Source organism: Cebus imitator, unplaced genomic scaffold, assembly GCF_001604975.1.
Source record: "Cebus imitator isolate Cc_AM_T3 unplaced genomic scaffold, Cebus_imitator-1.0 Scaffold215, whole genome shotgun sequence".
Taxonomy (NCBI): domain Eukaryota; kingdom Metazoa; phylum Chordata; class Mammalia; order Primates; family Cebidae; genus Cebus; species Cebus imitator.
The window spans coordinates 3,168,733-3,187,964 of NW_016107530.1; the positions used below are offsets into that span (position 1 = coordinate 3,168,733).

The 19,232-nt window shown below is 42.8% G+C and overlaps 1 protein-coding gene across 2 annotated transcripts; it reads right to left on the reverse strand.

The window, feature by feature from the left end:
• Window positions 1-4,355: 4,355 nt before the first annotated feature.
• Window positions 4,356-18,945, reverse strand: SRGN (serglycin). Of its 2 annotated transcripts, XM_017548930.1 has the most exons (3): window positions 18,742-18,945; window positions 9,862-10,009; window positions 4,356-5,279 (listed from the first exon to the last, which is right to left on the reverse strand). In XM_017548930.1, the coding sequence occupies exons 1-3, from the start codon at window positions 18,818-18,820 to the stop codon at window positions 5,030-5,032; spliced, it is 477 nt and encodes a 158-aa protein (XP_017404419.1). In that variant the 5' UTR covers window positions 18,821-18,945; the 3' UTR covers window positions 4,356-5,029. The 2 variants fall into 2 exon arrangements, with proteins under 2 accessions (XP_017404419.1, XP_017404420.1); XM_017548931.1 differs by lacking the exon at window positions 9,862-10,009 and having other exon boundaries at window positions 18,742-18,800.
• Window positions 18,946-19,232: the final 287 nt, after the last annotated feature.

The window sequence follows — 19,232 nt, forward strand, 5'->3', positions numbered from 1 at the left end:
CTAATACAAAACCTATTTTATAATAAAGAGTTTTAATATCTCAAGTAATGTACTGAATACTGAAAGCAAAAAGCCATGCTCACTACTGCTGCCCAGCACCACCAGAGAGCGTCACACCACATATTACTAACCTGGGAAAATATCAAAATTCAAAAACTGAAATTTAGTTTCTACTGAATGTGTATCACTTTCCCACTATTATAAAGTCAAAGAAACTTTAAGTCAAATCATTGGAAGTTGGGGACCCTCTGTACTCAGTTGAATTTGTAATATTCCACTGTCACTCTCCATTTGCTTTTTGTAAGAACAAGATTGGTGAATTAAACGGAGGTGCTCTGGGGAACAGCATCCCTGCATTCTTTGTTTTTAAAGGTGCTGCTAATCACTGACATTCCCCTTAAGATGAAATATTGTTTTTGATTTATTGGTAGATGGTGGGAGGGGTGGCTTCAGAACTTTTCACCTGCTCTTTTCCATCACAATAGCTCTTTTTTTTTTGAGATGGAGTCTCGCTCTGTTGCCCAGGCTGGAGTGCAGTGGTATGATCTTGGCTCACCACGACCTCCGCTTCCCGGATTTAAGTGATTCTCCTGCCTCAGCCTCCCAAGTGCCTGGGACTACAGGCATGTGCCACCATGCCTGGCTAATGTTTTTATTTTTAGTGGAGACAGGGTTTTACTATGTTGGGCAGGCCAGTCTCGAACTCCTGACCTTGTGATACAGCCGCCTTGGCCTCCTAAAGTGCTGGGATTACAGGAGTGAGCCACTGTACCCGGCCACAATAGCTCTTATCACACAGGCCGAGAAACCAATGTGCAGGTTGTACTACTTACCAAGTAAGTCCATTCTAATGAGACATTCAGATACTGGAAAAAATGGCCACTGTGAGCCAGACCTGGGTGACAATTCCACCATGTACCCCCACTAACAAGGAGGCCATGGTGATGCCTTGGGGGATGCTTTGGGTCTCTGTTTCAAAATCAACTCAGATCCTGTGACTGACTGTTCCTGAAAAGTTTGAATATCCCCCTTTTCTCCAATATACGGTACCTCAGAAAATGCCCATAGACCCCTTTGACTAAGCATTAGGGGACTCACCACTGTATATCCTTGCCGCAGTCTCTCGAGGTTCTTTTTCCAGAGGAACTAGTTTCTCTCTTCGTCAGTGGGTTCCAGCTCTGAAAACTGACTCAGGTAAAACTGGTTAAAGATATCATGCTTTTTTGATTGAGGCAATTGCCCTGTGCCTCCTGGCCATCTTGATCTTTCCAGCTGAATAATGTGGTGGTTAATTTTAGGTGTCAACTTCACTGGGTTAAGGGATACCTAGATAGCAGGTAAAGTATTATTTCTGGGTGTATCTGTGAAGTTATTTGTACAGGAGATTAGCGTGTGAGGTGGTAGACCAAGCGGGGAAGATCCGACACATCCCTGGATCCCTGGTCCAAGGCCTTTGGACCTGGACTGAGCTATGCTACTAGCTTCCCTGGTTCTCCAGCTTGCAGATGGCCCCCACCATCACCGGAGCCAATTGCCCTAATAAACCTTCTGGCATATATCTGCATATATGTCCTAGTGGTTCTGTCTGCCTGGCAAACCCTGCCTAATACAATAGATTGAGCAATGCCTTTGCTGGCTTTGCAACTATCTTGCCCCTAGAGATGCCGTCTCCTAACTCCATGCTCATCAGGCTCACCTGGATGCATCTCTTACCTTGCTGCTCATTAAGATACTGCACCTCTCGGCTTCTGATGGTTGAGCACTATCACCTGGCCTCTATTATTTTTGTACCCGCTATTCCCACTGCTATTAACGAGCCCAGTTATATAACAATATCAGCCCGGCCCTTCTGAGGAGAGCCACCACAGATGGCTCAGAGATGCTGGTTCTTCTCACTAGGCTATTCTTTATTGCTTTGGCCTTCCTGCAAAGCAGTCATCTGATGGGTTTGCAAGGCTTACATAGTCTGTTCATTGTATCATGTCCATTTCCTTAGTCCTTTTGACCCCTTTTCCCACTGCCTGGCATGGCAATTCTAGTGTTTCCACTTCACTGAAGTGAGGGCTGTCACTTTCTCTAAGTGTCTAAGAGCCATTCTAGTAAAGTGTCAACACCTTCTCCCAGGGTTCTTGTAAGGATTAAAACCTGTATCCCAAGAGAGTACACTCACATTGCTAAACACTCCCTTAGCCAATTTTGTGTTCTATTTCCATCCCTCGATCAATAACTTCTAGAGTTAAGTCTTATAGACACCCTCTCACCTTTTAAGGTCCACATTAGCTAAGTTCTGTGGAACTTTCAGAGTATTTTACCTTTCCTCCTGAGCAAGCCCAACACTTCCCTGTTGGTTTATACTGACTTAACTTTGATATTTATCTGCTGTGTAGGAAGGGAGGTGGGGACAGATCTTGAGGTAGGGGCCTCTTTAAGGTAGGGTCCTCTTAATTATCTTCAACAAGAAAACATTAGTTTTTTTTTGTTTTTTGGTTGTTGGTTTTTTGTGTGTGTGTGTGATAGAGTCTTGCTCTGTCGCCCAGGCTGGAGTGCAGTGGCGTGATCTCGACTCATTGCAAATTTCACCTCTCATGTTTAAGTGATTCTCATATTTCAGCCTCCTGAGTAGGATTACAGGTGCTCGCCACCACAATCAGCTAATTTTTGTATTTAGTAGAGCAGGGTTCCACTATGTTTGTCAGACTGGTCTTAAACTCCTGACCTCAAGTGACCCACCCACCTCGGCCTCCCAAAGTGCTGGGATTACAAGCGTGAGCCACCACACCTGGCCAGCATTGGTCCTTAAAGCATGGGACTCTTCTATAGATGCAGAGGTTTGTAGGAATCTGAGGGTTTAAAGCCTGAATATATCAGCCCAGATGTCTCCATCTCTCAGGGTCCCATTTTTCCCCAGTAAGGACTCTGAGCTTGCATAACAGACTGGGCTAAGTTGACAATTTAACATTCTTGGAGCTCTTATATATATATATAAATATTTTTTTTTTTTTTTTTTTTTTTAGATGGAGTCATGCTCTGTTGCCCAGGCTGAAGTGCAGTGATGTGCTCTTGGCTCACTGCAAACTCTGGCCCCTAGGTTCAAGCGATTCTCCTGCTTCAGCTTCCTGAGTAGCTAGGATTACAGATGCCCGCCACCATGCCCAGCTAATTTTTGTATTTTCAGTAGAGACGGGGTTTTGCCATGTTGGTCAGGCTGGTCTCGAACTCCTGACCTCAGGTGATTGACCCGCCTCAGTCTACCAAAGTGTTGGGATTACAGGCATGAGCCATGGCGCCCAACCGTCTGCTGTTCTTATAAGTCCTGGGCCTGGTCCTCAGGTTTTCAGTCCTACTACAGAACAGAGTTTCTTAATATGCTGCCAAGGAGGCCTACTGGTTTTCACATTTAGCCTTTAATTCATCATCCTTAGCCTTTCATTGTCTTTTTCAAAAGCATTAATTAAGTCCAGCAACAGCCAACCAATACCATTGTCTTTATATTGCTACTTGCCAGCATTTCTCAGATGCCTAGTATATCACACCCTGGTGCACTCCCTTCCACTGGTATACCATCTCAGTTCATCCTCAGTGAAAGTTTTAACAATCGCACTACTATCCTATGCCTCTGGTCATCTACAGACAAGGATGGAGTCCTCATCGCCAGCCAGCAGCAGGCAATCTAGCTCCAAAATCCCATCTTAGCATCCATTTCCTATCCCTCCCAGCACAACCTGTCACAAATTGTTTTCTCCAAAAAGCAAATTCTGTGATGGAAACTAGCAGAAAATTTCTAAGGGAACACTCTCAGGATAGACACCTGTGAGGGGAATGGAAGGAAGTAAAACTGAGTAAAGAAGAAATTGAGTTACAAAATAGTCCCAGCAAAACCTGAGCTGACCCTGTGGGAAGTTTTGAATCTATATGACCCTTCTGAGTTCAGGCCTTGATATGCCCACATCAGCCAGTCACAGGATGCGGGCTGCCCTACAAAGCAGCATGACCTTGGGAGAGGTGGCTGTCTCCAGCGGAGGCTAATTTGAGTAAGTCCTCAGTTCTTAAGTAGAGACCTGAACAGTGCAGAACAGAGTCCTTGACAGTGATGCTGGGGGGACTTTTCAGAACTAAGAGGAACAGACATGGAACTATCTTTCAGGTGAGGAAATGCTTTGAGACATATAACCCTCTTGCTAAGGCATAATTGCTTTCTTCATCTGCTAGTTAGTATGATTTGATTCTGATTACAAAATGTGTGTTTACTGTAGAATAAGTTTAAAGTTGTTTTGTTGTTAAGACTTCTAGAGAAATGTCTGGCCCAAAATAACTGTTTCTTGTGTTTAGAACAAGAGATCTGAGACAGCTTATCCTTTGGTTATATATCTGCTTTAATATAGCAACATCTGAAAATACACAGATATCCAGGAAAAAAAGATAAAGCACTATGAGGTATTGAGAGCACAACTGTGCTTTAATTTGGGAGTTAGTTTTGGGTGTTACATAACAGCAATCATACTTGTAGATAAACATGTCCACCGGCTCTGCAAACACATTCAAAAGTAATAGTATACTTCACACTGTAAAATCTGTCAAACACCCCCACTGTACAAATTCACCGTGTTTCATTATGTTTTTTGTTTTTATCAGTAAAGGGCATATCTATAATTCACAATCCAAGTCAGATTCTTAAGTATGAAATACTGCCTGCCAATTTGCTAATCAAACTATTTTTTTTTAAATATAATTTATTTTTAATGCCATTTTATGGCCATGGAAATCTAATTTCATGATGATGTTGGTTCAATATGATACCAAAAAATGCAGGTATTTTCAAGAACAATGAGTTAGATAACAGCATTAAGGCATAATCCTTTAAGAATTCATGAGAAAAAAAAGATGATAAAACTTAAGCTTCTTTTACAGATGTTTAAAAACTTCTATAAAATTTTTTGTCCCAAGATTAACCATTTAATGGCAATCATTAACCATGGTACACAAAATATGCTGAATACACTGCCTGGTGTCAAGGTGGGAAAATTCTCTTTTATATTGTAAAATCCTCTTCTGATCCAAGTTGACCCAAGTCCTGGCTGTCTGAGGGCAGATTCCTGTCCAGAGACATAAGGTTGTCATGGAAAACATCACGTTCATGTACTAGTTGGTACTCCTGTTCCATTTCAGTTAGGAAGTCGTTCCCGGATCCTGACCCGGATCCCGACCCGGAGCCGGAGCCTGATCCAGAATTGTCCTCAGAAAGCGGGAAGATCCGATTCAAGTCCTGGAATCTTGTCTTTCTGAAGTATGAAAGAAAAATGGGAAAAAATCAGTAAAGTTTGATATGTGGGAAAGATAATTATAATAGTTATTTTTTAAGATAAGGAAATAAATACAGCCAGTCAGTTGCTCAAATTAAGAGAGTTAAAAGCTTTCCAATTATTCAATGTTTTTTTTTTACTTTTTAAATTTTTTTTATTTTTTAAGAGTTGGGGTTTCTCCATGTTGGCCAGGCTACTCTCAAACTCCTGACCTCAGGTGATCCACCCATTTCAGCCTCCCAAAGTGCTGGGATTTCAGGCATGAGCCACCACGCCCAGCCTCTGTTCAATGTTTTAAAACAAACAAACAAAAAAAACCCAGGTCAAATGTTCCTATGCGTTTGCCTATACTTATTGCATCTGTCAACTCCATATCTACCTATTGTAGACTTGCATAAACAGTGTTAATTTGTTTTCACTAGCATATAAATTGTATATTTGAAATTTACTTAAGAAATCGTTTTTAAAAGAAGACTTCTTGGCCCAGCGTGGTGGTGCATGCCTATAATCCCAGCTGCTCAGAAGGCTGAGGTGAGAGAATCACTTGAACCCAGGAGACGGAGGTTGCAGTGAGCCAAGATCGAAACATTGCACTCCAGCCTAGGCAACAGAGCAAGAGTGTCTCAGAAAAAGACCTCTTTCTCTCTAAAGAAAGGACAAACCGCTGGGTGCGGTGGCTCACGCCTGTAATCCCAGCACTTCAGGAGGCCGAGGTGGGTGGGTCAACTGAGGTCAGGGATTCTAGACCAGCCTAGCCAACATGGTGAAATCCCGTTTCTACAAAAAATACAAAAATTAGCCAGGCCTGGTGGTTCGTGCCTCAAGAGGCTGAAACGGAAGAATCGGAAGAATCGCTTGAACCTGGGAGGTGGAGGTTGCAATGAACCGAGATGGCGCCACTGCACTCCAGCCTGGGCCACAAGAGCAAAATTCCATCCCCCACCCCAACCTCCCCAAAAGAAGGGACAAAAAACCAAGCCCAGAGAGATGACATTTTTTACTAAATTAAAATTTCCATGAAAGTTCTAATAATTTACTGTACTTCAACAAAGCTCACTTTGAGAAATTCTTTGTAAAAAGCTAAGTTTTATATGTACCAGCATATAAACATTCAATTTCCTGTACAAAAATGACCCTGCCTCCAACCTGCATTCTTTCAGCTGAAGGGTGCTGAAAGATAAGGCTTCCTTCTGGATTGAGTGTGATGGTTAGAAATTCAAAGAGCACAAAGCAATGGTGACAGCCTCAGTGACAGAACAGGGCAACAAAGCATCAGAAACAAAAGCTAAGTGTCACAGCCTATAAGTCATTTTCTCCACAAAAATAATAAACCAGCATATAACTGATTAGAGTTTTTATTCACGTATGCATTCAATAAATACTTGCTGAACATCCGGTCCTTGTCCTAAGCGCCTGGGATAGAACAGAAGCAGACAGATGAATCCCTGCTCAAGAAGTTTTTAACTTAGTGGGAAAGACAGACAGTAAAAAGTGAATAAATAAATCAAGAAAATCAAAGGTGGTACAGAGAAAAGAAATTGACTAATGTAACAGAGAGTGACCAGGTTACTTTAGCCTGGAGTGTCAGAGTCGGAAACACAGATTTGGTAGTTAAACCCACAGAACCGATGGAGATCACCTAGAGAAAACATGTAGATAGAGAACGGGGGCCAGGACAGGGCCAGGCTCACACCAATATATTAAATATTGAGCAGAGGAAAAAGAACAATCAGAGAAGAAACAGGATAAGACAGGGCATGGAAGCCCAGATTAAAAAACATTTCAAGGGAGGGGTGGTCGAACTATTTTTTTTTTTTAAGACAGGTTCTCCTTCTGTTGTGCAGGCTGGAGTGCACTGGCATGATCATGGCTCACTGCAGCTTCACCCTCCTGGACTCAAGCAATCCTCCCACCTCAGCCTCCTTTGTAGATGAGACCACAGGCATGAGCCACTACTCGCAGCTAATTTTTCTACTTTTTGTAGATAGGGTCTCACTATGTTGCCCAGGCTGGCCTTGAACTCCTGGGCTCAAGTGATCCTCCTGCCTTGGCCTTTCAATGTGCTGGGATTACATGCATGTCCCAGTCAGCTGTTTTTGAAGGCAACTAAGGGTCAACTAAGCTGAAAATAACGAAGTAACCAGTGACTGTGTCAACCAGCATGGAGTGTAGGAACAGAAGTCCAGCCGCAGGGGGGTGAGGAGAGGAGGGGGCAGACAGGCAGCCCTTTCAGGAGGTGTTACTGTGAAGAAGAGCAGAGAAGGGCAACCACTGGAGAGGATGAAAAACAAAAGACAGATGTTGCCTAAACATAGGGGATACTAAAGTCCGCTACCATACTGATGGGAAGAAGACACTGGGTTCAGAGAGATAACTGCAGAATGGAATTCCTGGAAAAGGTGCATGGGAACAGGACACCAGCCACAAAGAGAGGTGGCCTTAGAAGCTGCAACAGTCAGGGCCAATCAGGAAACTTCTTCAGACATTTAACACAGAGGAAATTCCTCATATAGGTGATGGAAGAGAGGTGAAGGCAAACGGGGGACAGCGAGGTAACCCAGAGATTAGCAACAGCAAGAAAATATTTCCCTCAGCCGGGCGCACGGTGGCTCACGCCTATAATCCCAGCATTTTGGGAGGCCAAGGCAGGGGGATCACTTGAGTTCAGGAGTTCGAGACCAGCCTGGCCAACATGGCAAAACCCTGTTGCTACTAAAAATACAAAAATTAGCTGGGCATGGTGGCATGCCTGTAATCCCAGCACTCGGGAGGCTGAGGCAAGAGAATCACTTGAACCCAGGAGGCAGAGGTTGCAATGAGCTGAGATCACACCACTGTACTCCAGCCTGGGCAATGAGAGTGAGGCTCTCTCAAAAAAAAGAAAGAAAGAAAATACTTCCCTCCCTGGGCTGCAGGGATAATGGAAGAAGCTTGTGTATTTCCTGAGCCCAGGGACTAGAGGCGTCTGGTGGGAGCTGAGGCCATGGGAGAGACACAGTCCTGCCCGAGGGGGCACCCAAGGCAGGGAATAAGGAGAAGAAATATGTGTCTCTCCCTTCCTCCCAAGCTCTCCAAACTCCCTTCCTTGCCTCCCATTAGCCAACGTCAGCCACAACCCTGGGAGCCTGAGAAATGCAGATCCAAGGGGTCAGTTTCACCCCCACCCTACAGCCAATACAGAGCAGGGCCAGGGAAGGAAGCACAGGAGGATCTGAGGGCAAAAGGGCTTGGGATCCACACAGAAGCAGGGACCATTCTTCTGCAGTGACAGGAGGGAAGGCACAGGGTCAGGGTGAGAAGCAAAGTCATGGCTTTGGGGAAGGAAAATAGAGATTTGAGGAGAGGAGGAATGGCGTGCAAGAGTTCTTTTGGAGAATTTGAGCTACTCCCTTCACATTGTATTTTTTAATTTTAGTTTTAATTGTATTTATTTATTTAAAATGTATTTATTTATTTTGAGACAAGGTCTTACTCTGTCACCCCAGCTGGAGTGCAGTGCCACACCATGGCTCACTTCAGCCTTTACCTCTCAGGATCAAGCAATCTTCCCACCTCAGCCTCCCGAGTAGCTGGGACCACAGGCATTCATGGTTCATTTTTGTATTTTTCTGTAGAGATGAGGCTTCTCCAAGCCTGGCTAATTTTTGTCTTTTTCTGTAGAGACAGGGTTTCTCCATGTCACCCAGGCCAGTCTCAAACTTCTGGACTCAAGCAATCCACCTGCCTCGGCCTCCCAAGGTGCCGTGAGCCACTGCTCCTGGCCTAATTTCTAATTTTTTTTTTTTTTTTTTTTGAGACAGAATCTCTCTGTCACTCAGGCTGGAGTGCTGTGGCATGATCTGGGCTAACTGCAACCTCCACCTCCTAGCTTCAAGTGATTCTTTCTCCTGCCTCAGCCTCCTGAGTAGCTGGGATTACAGGCATGCCACCATGCCCACCTAATTTTTGTATTTTCAGTAGAAATGGGTTTTGCCAAGTTGGCCAGGCTGGTCTTGAACCCCCGACCTTAAACAATCTGCCTCAGCCTCTCAAAGTGTTGGGATTACAGGTGTGAGCAATGATGCCCAGCCAGTAATTTTTAAATAAAGATGGGGTCTTGCCGTGTTGCCCAGGCTGGTCAAATTCTTGGTCTCAAGTGATCCTCCCACCTCAGTCTCCCAAACTGGTTGGATTACAGGCATGAGCCCTAATATTACTGCGCCCTAACATTTTAGATTTAAATGAATTACTATTGAAACCAATGACTTAAAGTAATGGAGGAGGTTGTAATTTTACATTCAAACTTAATGCTGCCACCTTAAAGTAAGAATGCAGGAGAAGGACTGTAGAGTTGCATATTGAAGATTGTGATGGTGTAATCACTAATGCAGTGAATACCAGTGATGGAGAAAGTCACCAGGGCTGGGAATGGTTGCTCATGCCTGTAATCCAGCACTTTGGGAGGCCAAGGTGGGAGGACTGCTTGAGCTTAGGAGTACGTGACCAGCCTGGGAAACATACAGAGACCACTGTTTGTACAAAAAAAAAAAATTTTTTTTTAGTTAGAGAAAAGTCTACTTACGGAAAAGGGTCAGTCCTCAGATGAGGGATCTTGTTCGATTCACTTGGAAGTAGGTCGAACATTGGTCCTTTCTCTTCAATGCAGTTTGCAGAATTACTGTCAGGACTGCAGCGCACCCACTGGTACCTGGCTCTCTGCATAGGGTAACCTGCCCAACAAGGAACCCACATTGTTACTAAGTATCTACTACACAGCTTCTAATCGCTCTGTCCTAAGAAGTTTTTATTTTTTTATTTTTCGAGACAGGGTCTCACTCTGCTGCCCAAGCTGGAGTGCAGTGCTGTGGTCATAGCTCAGTGTAACCTTGAATTCCTGGGCTCAAGTCATCCCCCTTCCCCAGCCAGCTGGGACTACAGGCGCACCACCGCACCCAGCTAATTTTTTTTTTTTTTTTTTTGTAGCAATGGAGTCTCACTATGTGCCCAGGCTGGTCTCAAATGCCTGGGCTCAAGCAATCCTCCTGCCTTGGCCTCCCAAAGTGCTGAGATTACAGGCATGAGCCACTGCACCTGGCCTGCCCTAAGAAGGTTTTAACTAAATAGATTCTAAATAAAAGGCAACATGTAGACAGATTTTATGCCCATTTATATAACAGCAGCACCCACTATGTGCCAACCTTTTATATAAATTGTCCTTCTCCAAAAAGTAGAAGAATAGGCTTTGGAATCAGCTACTGGAGTGAAGTCCCATCTCTGCTGACCAGTTGTGAAACCTTAATTTCTGTGAACCCTCACTGTAATAGGAAGAACTAATAGTGTCATACGCCTATCACAAAAATTAAATCAGAAAATGCACATAAGGAATTTAACACAGTGCCAGGCACGCAGTAAACGCTAGATAATATTAACTGTTGTTACTTTTGTACTACTATCTCAATTTTACACAAAAGAAAATTGCAGCCACACAGGCGCTAAGTCAAGAATTCAGGATTCCAACGCACATCTGGCCCCAAAGTCCACATCTTTTTGTAGGGATGAATCAAATCAGGTTCCAAAAGGGGAAGAAACACACTGTGTAGTACTCGTGGTATTACAGAATTCTAGTTCTTGTGTTTTAAGTCCATACAGTATCCTTAGGAATGAAAAGTAGATAACAAATTGTCCTGTGTCTTTGCACTCAGATTTCAAAAGAACAAGTCCCCTCTATTCACAGAGGGTCAGGCAGCTTGGACTATCTGAGTCTCAGCTTTTTCTGAATTTCATCTCTATGGAAAAGACTCCAAATCTGATGTCATGAGGTTATATAGGAGATTTATTTTTTATTTTATTTTATTTTTTTGAGACAGAGTTTTGCTTTCTTGCCCAGGCTGGAGTGCAGTGGCTCGATCTCAGCTCATGGCAACCTCTGCCTCCTGGGTTCAAGCAATTCTCCTGCCTCAGCCTCCCAAGTGTCTGGGATTACAGGCTCTTGCCACCACACCCAGCTAATTTTTTGTACTTTTAGTAGAGATGGGGTTTCACCATGTTGCTCAGGCTGGTCTCAAACTCCTGAGCTCAGGCAATCCAGCTGCCTTGGCCTCTGAAAGTGCTAGGGTTACAGGCGTGAGCCACCATACCCAGCCTATAAAGGAGGTTCTTTATTAGCTAATAAAATAAAATCTTCCTTCTTCAATTTAGCAAGGACAAAGGCCTAATGGTGAGAAATAAGTCACCACCCTTCAAAAGGTTAATCTCCTCCCCACTCCAAGTATATGATTATTCTAACAAGTGCAACTAATAATTACCTAGCAAGAAAGAGCATGTCTAGGGTTTTTGAAAGGCAGGAAGGGTGGTTTTAAAGCCCAGCACAAAATAATGGAAAACACTCAGATAAATTCCAAGAAATCCACTGATAAGAGAATAGTAACCAAATAGTAAAAAAGTGCTTTTTTTTTTTTTTTTTTTGAGATGGACTCTCACTCTGTAGCCTAGGCTGGAGTACAGTGCATGATCTCAGCTCACTGCAACCTCCACCTCCTGGGTTCAAGTGATTCTCCTGCCTCAGCCTCCTGCATAACTGGGATTACAGGTGCCCACCATCACACCCAGCTAATTTTTGTATTTTTAGAAGAGACGGGGTTTCACCATGTTGGCCAGGCTGGTCTCGAACTCCTGACCTCAGATGATCCACCCACCTTGGCTTCCCAAAGTGCTGGGATTACAGGTGTGAGCCACTATACCTGGCCAAAAGTACTTTTTATGGAAAAGACAATGTGGCATTGTAGAAAAACCTACACTTAAAAACGAGTTGGGGGGGTAGGGCCATAATTTTTTTTTAATAAAATAAAAGTAAAAATTAGCCTGGGTGCGGTGGCTCGTGTCTGAAATCCCAGCACTTTGGGAGACCAAGGTGGGAGGATCACTTGAGCCCAGGAGTTCAAGACCAGGCTGGGCAACATAGAGAGACTCCCATTTCTACAGAAAAAAAAAAAAAAAAAAAGAAAAAAAAACAAAAAAAAAAAAAAAAAAAAAAAAAAAAAAAAAAAAAAAAAAAAAAAGATTTAAAAAATTTTAGCTGGATGTGGTGGCACAGACCTGTAGTCCCAGCTACTCAGGAGGCTGAGGCAGGAGGATTCCTTGAGCCCAGGAGGTCACAGTGAGCCAAGATTGCACCACTGCACTCCAGCCTGGGTGACAGAGTTAAACTGTCTCAGAAGAAAAAATTAATTTACAAAATTAAAAATAAATAAGGCCAGGGACAGTGGCTTATACCTGTAATCCCAGCACTTTGGGAGGCTGAAGCGGGCGGATCATAAGGTCAAGAGATGAAGACCATCCTGGCCAACATGGTGAAACCCTGTCTTTACTAAAAATAGAAAAATTAGCTGGGCATGGTGGCGGGTGCCTGTAGTCCCAGCTACTTGGGAGGCTGAGGCAGGAGAATCACTTGAACCCAAGAGGCAGAGGTTGCAGTGATTCGAGATTGTACCAATGCACTCCAGCCTGGCAACAGGGCGGGACTCCGTCTCAAAAATAATAATAATAATAATAATAAATAAATAAATAAATAAAACGAGTGAGAAAATCAGAATACCGCTTCGTGTGCATAACAGTTTCAACTATATCAACCGATATTGGGGGAAAATGGAAGGAAATACACAAAAATAACTATGGTGGTAGAGTCTTTGGTGATTTTTTTTCTCGTTTTGTTTTCTAAATTGCTGTAATAAACAATATTTCTCTAACAATATAAACATTAAAAGTCTAGTAAATATTCTCCTACTGGATTTTCTTTCTTTTCTTTGGAACTATATATTATTTTATCATAATCTTTCCTGTGATTCCTGAGTGTAGCTGACGATGTCTGGTCTGGGAGAGCTGGTTGTCCAAAGTGAGTTAGGTCTGCCACTGCCTCGAGGCTGGGGATAAGGCAGGCAAAATGACCTTTCAATGTCTGCCCCTTACTGGCTGTGTGATCTTGGCCAACTTAACTTCCCTGCGCCTCAATTTTCTCATCTGTAGGATGGGAAGTAATAGATCTAATAATGAGATACAAATGTTAGGGTCTCAGAATAGGCCCTAGCACATAGTCAGAGTTCTTCATTGCTAGTTTTCTCATGAGAAGAAGGAGGACAACAATGACCTATGATCTCTATAGTGAACAATTTATAAATTTAAATTCAAATTCCCATTCTACCATTTAGTATCTCTAGGACTCTCAATTTATGGTCTTTTTTGTTTGTTTGTTTGAGATGGAGTCTCACTTTTTTGCCCAGGCTGGAGTACAGTGGCCCCATCTTGGCTCACTGCAACCTCCACTTCCCAGGCTCAAGTGATTCTTCTGCCTGAGAATCCCAAGTAGCTGGGATTACAGGGGCCCATCACCACTCCCGGCTAATTTTTTGTATTTTTAGTAGAGATGGGGTTTCACCATGTTGGCCAGGCTCGTGTCAAACTCCTGACCTCAAGTGATCCGCCCGTGTTGGCCTCTCAAAGAGCTGGAATTACAGGCATGAGCCACCGCGCCCGGCCTGATTTCGCTGTTTCTTTCTCCTTTTTTGATTCTTTCCTGAGGCAGCATTAGTTTGGCATCTACTTGCTACTTAGACGTCTCTCCCTGTAGGCGAAATAAAAATCCAGCCTCTCTTCCAGCAGAGGGCGGTGTCTTCACACCTTATGCTGTCTAGACCAACTCTTTCCAATAGAAACATAAAGGAAACCACATAGAGTTTTAAATATTCTAGCGGCCATATTTTTAAAAGTAAAAAGAAACAGGTGAAATTAATTTTAATACATTTTATTTAATCTGATATATTCAAAATATTATCCTTTAACATATCATCAATATAAAAGTTATTAATGGGATATTTTGCATTCTTTTTTTCTTTTCTTTTCTTTTTTTCCTTTTTAGAGACAGAGTCTTGCTCTGTCTCCAGGCTGGAGTGCAGTGGCAGGATTCAGCTCACTGCAACCTCCGCCTCCCAGGTTCAACAGATACTCCTGCCTCAACCTCCCGAGTAGCTGGGGAATTACAAGTGTACACCACCACACCCAGCTAATTTTTGTATTTTTAGTAGAGACAAGTTCTTGCCATGTTGGCCAGGCTGGTCTCAAACTCCTGACCTCAAGTGATCCACCTGCCTTGGCCTCCCAAAGTGCTGGAATTACAGGCATGACCCACCATGCCTGGCCTAATCATTGAACACCTTTAATGGGTATTTACATACCATTGTATGGTATGTAAACACTATCTCAACAAAGCTATTTAAATATTTTATAAAGAAATCAAAAGTAGAAGGTCTCCCACTCCAAACTTGGGTCCAATGATGTTAAACATACTTTAAAAGAAAGAACAAGTTACAGACACTAAATTCTTTATTTTTTTTTTTTTTTTTGAGACGGAGTTTCGCTCTTGTTGCCCAGGCTGGAGTGCAATGGCGCGATCTCGGCTCACCGCAACCTCCGCCTCCTGGCTTCAGGCAATTCTCCTGCCTCAGCCTCCTGAGTAGCTGGGATTACAGGCATGCGCCACCATGCCCAGCTGATTTTTTGTATTTTTAGTAGAGACGGGGTTTCACCATGTTGACCAGGATGGTCTCGATCTCTTGACCTCGTGATCCACCCGCCTCGGCCTCCCAAAGTGCTGGGATTACAGGCTTGAGCCACCGTGCCCGGCCCACAGACACTAAATTCTTGACATGGCTATTTAAGGGTGTTGGCAGGATGTGAAATTTTACAGTTCCAGCCCCTGAGGTTGTGAGAGTATCTTGACTCTATCTTGCTTAAGATAAATGTCTTGTGATTATAGTGGGTATGCTCATGGACAGAAATGTTATCTTCCTAAAAGACCCACTTATGGGATTTCTTGGTTAATTGTGTAGTGGATTCCAAGGGAAAGAACGGTTTTTATTTGAATCCCATCCCTCACTGCCCAGCTCCCCCAATACCCCAAGTCCTGCTTTACCAAAATAATTTCTATGAGTAAATGTTACCAGAAAAAACAACTTTCTTGAGTAGTCCATACCTTTTTATGTTATCATACTAACGTTTCCCCCAACATACATAATCACCATGTACCAATTTCTTTTTCTTTCTTTTTCTTTCTCTCTCTTTCTCTTTTTCTCTTTCTTTCTCTCTCCTTCCTTTCTTCTTTTTTTCCTTTTTTTTCTCTCTCTCTTTCCTTTCCTTCCTTCCTTCCTTCTTTCTTTCTTGATGGAGTCTCAGTCTAGCGCCCAGCCTGGAGTGCAGTAGGGTGATCTAGGCTCACTGCAATCTCTACCTCCTAGTTCAAGTGATTCTCCTGCCTCAGCCTCCTGAATAGTTGGGATTACAGATACGTGCCACCATGCCTGGCTAATTTTTGTATTTTTAGCAGAGTCAGGGCTTCACCATGTTGGCCAGGCTGGTCTTGAACTCCTGACCTCAAGTGACCCACCCACCTGAGTCTCCCAAAGTGTTAAGACTACAGACGTGAGCCACCGTACCCAGCCTAATTTCCTATTCTTAATAGAACTTTACTGCAGGCATGTTAGAGAAACTTAAGCAGCAACTACTGTGAAGGGGTAAAGAAGACCATTTGATTCATTCAAAATGGTAGCGTTATCTAAGCCAGAGTTACTTCCTCCTGCTCTATCAATTCCGCAAGATGGATAAGCTTCCCCCACTCTTGCACAGTTTGACAAGCTATAAAAAGCTCCTAAATTTACTTTCAATTTCTCCCTCAGCTCAGTAGGAAACGGTATAGCAAGGGCTACGGTCAAAGAACTTTTTGTTTGTTTAAATAAAGAAACCTCTAATCCATGAGCTGCAATAGAAAGTCAACTCTGACTCTGAAATCAGATGACCAGTTCAGCCGTTAATTAGTTGTAATGGGTCTTGGGCAAGACTCACAAATTTTTTGCAAGACGTTGATGTATAGAGAAATGTCAGATCCAGTTTTCTGGTGCTAATTCCCCCTCACAGGGAATGTGATGACGATTATCAGAGAATAGATGTGAAATCACTTTACAAACGGCAGCACAATGAGTGGATCAATATCGTTCTGTGAGCTAGGAGACAGTGGACAGTGGACACACGGAGAACCTGGCCCCCTTGGCTGCACCTGTTTATGGATATCCCATTTTTTCTCTTTATGGGTGTCATTGGAAAAGAGAAGCAATAAGAGTGTAAGATTCACAAGCCTCATCAAATCCCCTGGAGCTCTAAATAGATTAGCCATCTGTGCTCTCCAGGGTTACCCACACATCCCCAAATTACCATTTCTTTGTGCTGGGTAGACACAATTTTACCCCATGTCTTTACTTGGGTGTGACTTACAGTAAAAATATACCACCACCAAATTCAGATGTTGAAGTTCTAACCCACAGAATCTCACAGTGTGAAATTATTTGGAAATAGGGTCATTGCAGATATAGTTAAGAGGAGGTCATTAGGGTGGCCCTAATCCAATGACTGGTGACCTTACGAAAAGATGGTATTAAGACACAGATGCCTGGAGGGAAAGCCATGGGCAGACAAGGGAGTAGGCGCCATCTACAAGCCAAGGAGAGAGGCCTCAGAATGCAACCAACCCTGCCAGCACCTTGATCTTGGACTCCCAACTCCAGAACTTGGGGATAAAAAAAAATTCTGTTGTTTAAGCCACCCAGTCTGCGGCACTTTGTTACGGCAGCCCGAGCAACCTACTATAGTAATCTGAAATGGTTTTGAGTATGTTCAGTATAAGCCAGCCAAAAGCCTAGTTGATTTGATCAGCCAAACCAAGGGGTTACATAAACATCTTTTATAAGACGGGAAGAATGTTGTTGAATCACATCTGGCATTGTGTGGAGGTGTGAGGAAATGGTGTCATGACTCTTCACCTCGCAGCCTCGTGCAGCAGTCACTCACACATGCAGCCATGGGGGAACATTATTTCCCTGCGCACTCAGATGTGGGCACAAGCCCTTGAGCCGATACCAAGAGTCTTTTTTAGGAAACACCCAAGTTTGTCAGTTTCTCCCTTGTCTCTTTCTATGGTTTCCTTTTCTAACAAACAGCTAAACCTATGAGGTCATGATGTATATGCTAGTATTCTATACAATTTCACGACGAATTATTTTTTTCTTCATTTCTTTCTAATGAATACTGTACAAGGAACATTGTTGTTTTCATTCTAGTTTTCCTTAATGAATCTTAGCAGGAAATTCATGTTTCTGGGAAATTTTGGAAACTTACAGACTTACGTATCTCTGGTTGTGGTATGCCCAGCCCCACCTAGCCAATCAAGACTGTATTAAAGTGTGACCTCATTGCTCTTGACCTTGTCAGACCACATTGTTCTTAGGGAATTATTTCATCAAGCTGAAGATATTCCCTAAGTGATCCAAGTGAAGTCTGTTCCCTACAATTGACAATGTTTTATATTTTAAAAATACATAGGTTAATAAAGTCCCAGCAACATTACTTGCTCTTTTTTCAGTATTAACATTTAGAAGAAAATGAGATTTTATTTCCAACATAAAATGAATGTCTCTGCGATCATCTGTAAGATTTCATCTCTACATTGTGACAACCAAAAGTTGCTTTGACAAAACAAATCTAGGACATGTGTGTCATTGTGACTCAACATTTCCCTTACCATTTGGGGGAACCTAGTGTTTTTCTGCTCTAAGTTCTGCCATCTCTCTATCAGGCCATGACCTCTTTCTTATTTCGACATGATTCCTTATTTATCAAAGGAGAACAAACTGTATTTTTCTTACAAACTGATCATTTTTGTTGTCTTAGTCATTAGAGGTTTTAAGTTGTTTCAGTCTGACTAAACAACACTAAATGATAGATAAACCTAGGAAGATATTTCCGAATATGATGTTTCTCTGACCAGCAGCACAAATACCACATTCTGTGGCCTTCTCTTCAAAATCTGAGAGGGTTTGCATTAACTATGTCTAACTATAATTGAGTTTTCAGTAAGAACCAAGTTTATCTTAAAAAACAAGAAAAAAAATACACACAGTCAAATTCACCCCAGTTGAAATATAACATCTCCCAGTGTTAAAATAACAATGACACCGTCACAGTGCACTAAAACTTGGGGCTGATGTAGACACTGAGGGTCAGGCAGAAACCCACAAACGCTCAAAGGTGCCATCTCCTCCACGCAACAGGCACAGGAGTCACTTTCTAGATTCCTTTTTTGAGCTTTCAAAATTTATAAACCTCATACTTTCATCCCAAAATAAATTAGCACATTTCAATCATTGTAAGAGTTTACAAGACTGTGCGTGCCTCAGAGTTTAATTTTTCTTGGTACCAAACTTAACTGAATTCATATTAAAGGGTTCAGCCACCCCAAATCCTTCTTCTTTGCCTCCTATCCTATAATATTATATATTCTGTGCCTTAAAATGAATATAATGACTTGTATGGTCTCTGGGGCTTACAGAGAAGATGGCTGGGGAACAAGACTCCTGAGTCTTACCTTGAACTGAGGATTCCAGAACCAGGATGAGGGCAAGAGCCAGGACGAGCCGACTGCATTTGAATAGCTTCTGCATCATGGCCAACTCCGTTCAGCTTTCCCGGCTGCACACCAACTTCTTGATTAGGAAATGTAGCAGGGTGCTCTCTGTCCCTTTTAGAAAAGGTTCCGAAACCTCAAACCCTGCCCAGAACACACGTCATAATTTCCTGAACAAATAGGAAGAGATTCACATCAAAACCCAGAAAAAAAGGGGGAAAAAACACAGTAAAATAACTATTCATACCATTATGAAACTATACTGGATTGCCCCCAGGCCTGCTTCTTCAAAAGTTTTGTTGTTTGCCACTTGCCTGTTAGACATTTTTTCCCCCACAGCAGAATCAGCATACGGGACAGTTCATTTTTCCTTTCTTCAGGTAACAATCTAAACATGAAATTGCTAATATTAAGAATCTGCTGCATTTCTGATGAGATAAGGGACCTAGGTG

What these genes read in the sequence shown, in the direction of transcription:
- SRGN (XM_017548930.1), bottom strand. Translation starts at nt 18,820, where the DNA reads ATGATGCAGAAGCTATTCAAATGCAGTCGGCTCGTCCTGGCTCTTGCC. An exon ending in TCTGGAATCCTCAGTTCAAG is followed by an intron (nt 10,010 to 18,741) that starts GTAAGACTCAGG and finishes CTTGTTGGGCAG; the next exon opens with GTTACCCTATGCAGAGAGCC. An exon ending in CTGAGGACTGACCCTTTTCC is followed by an intron (nt 5,280 to 9,861) that starts GTAAGTAGACTT and finishes TTCATACTTCAG; the next exon opens with AAAGACAAGATTCCAGGACT.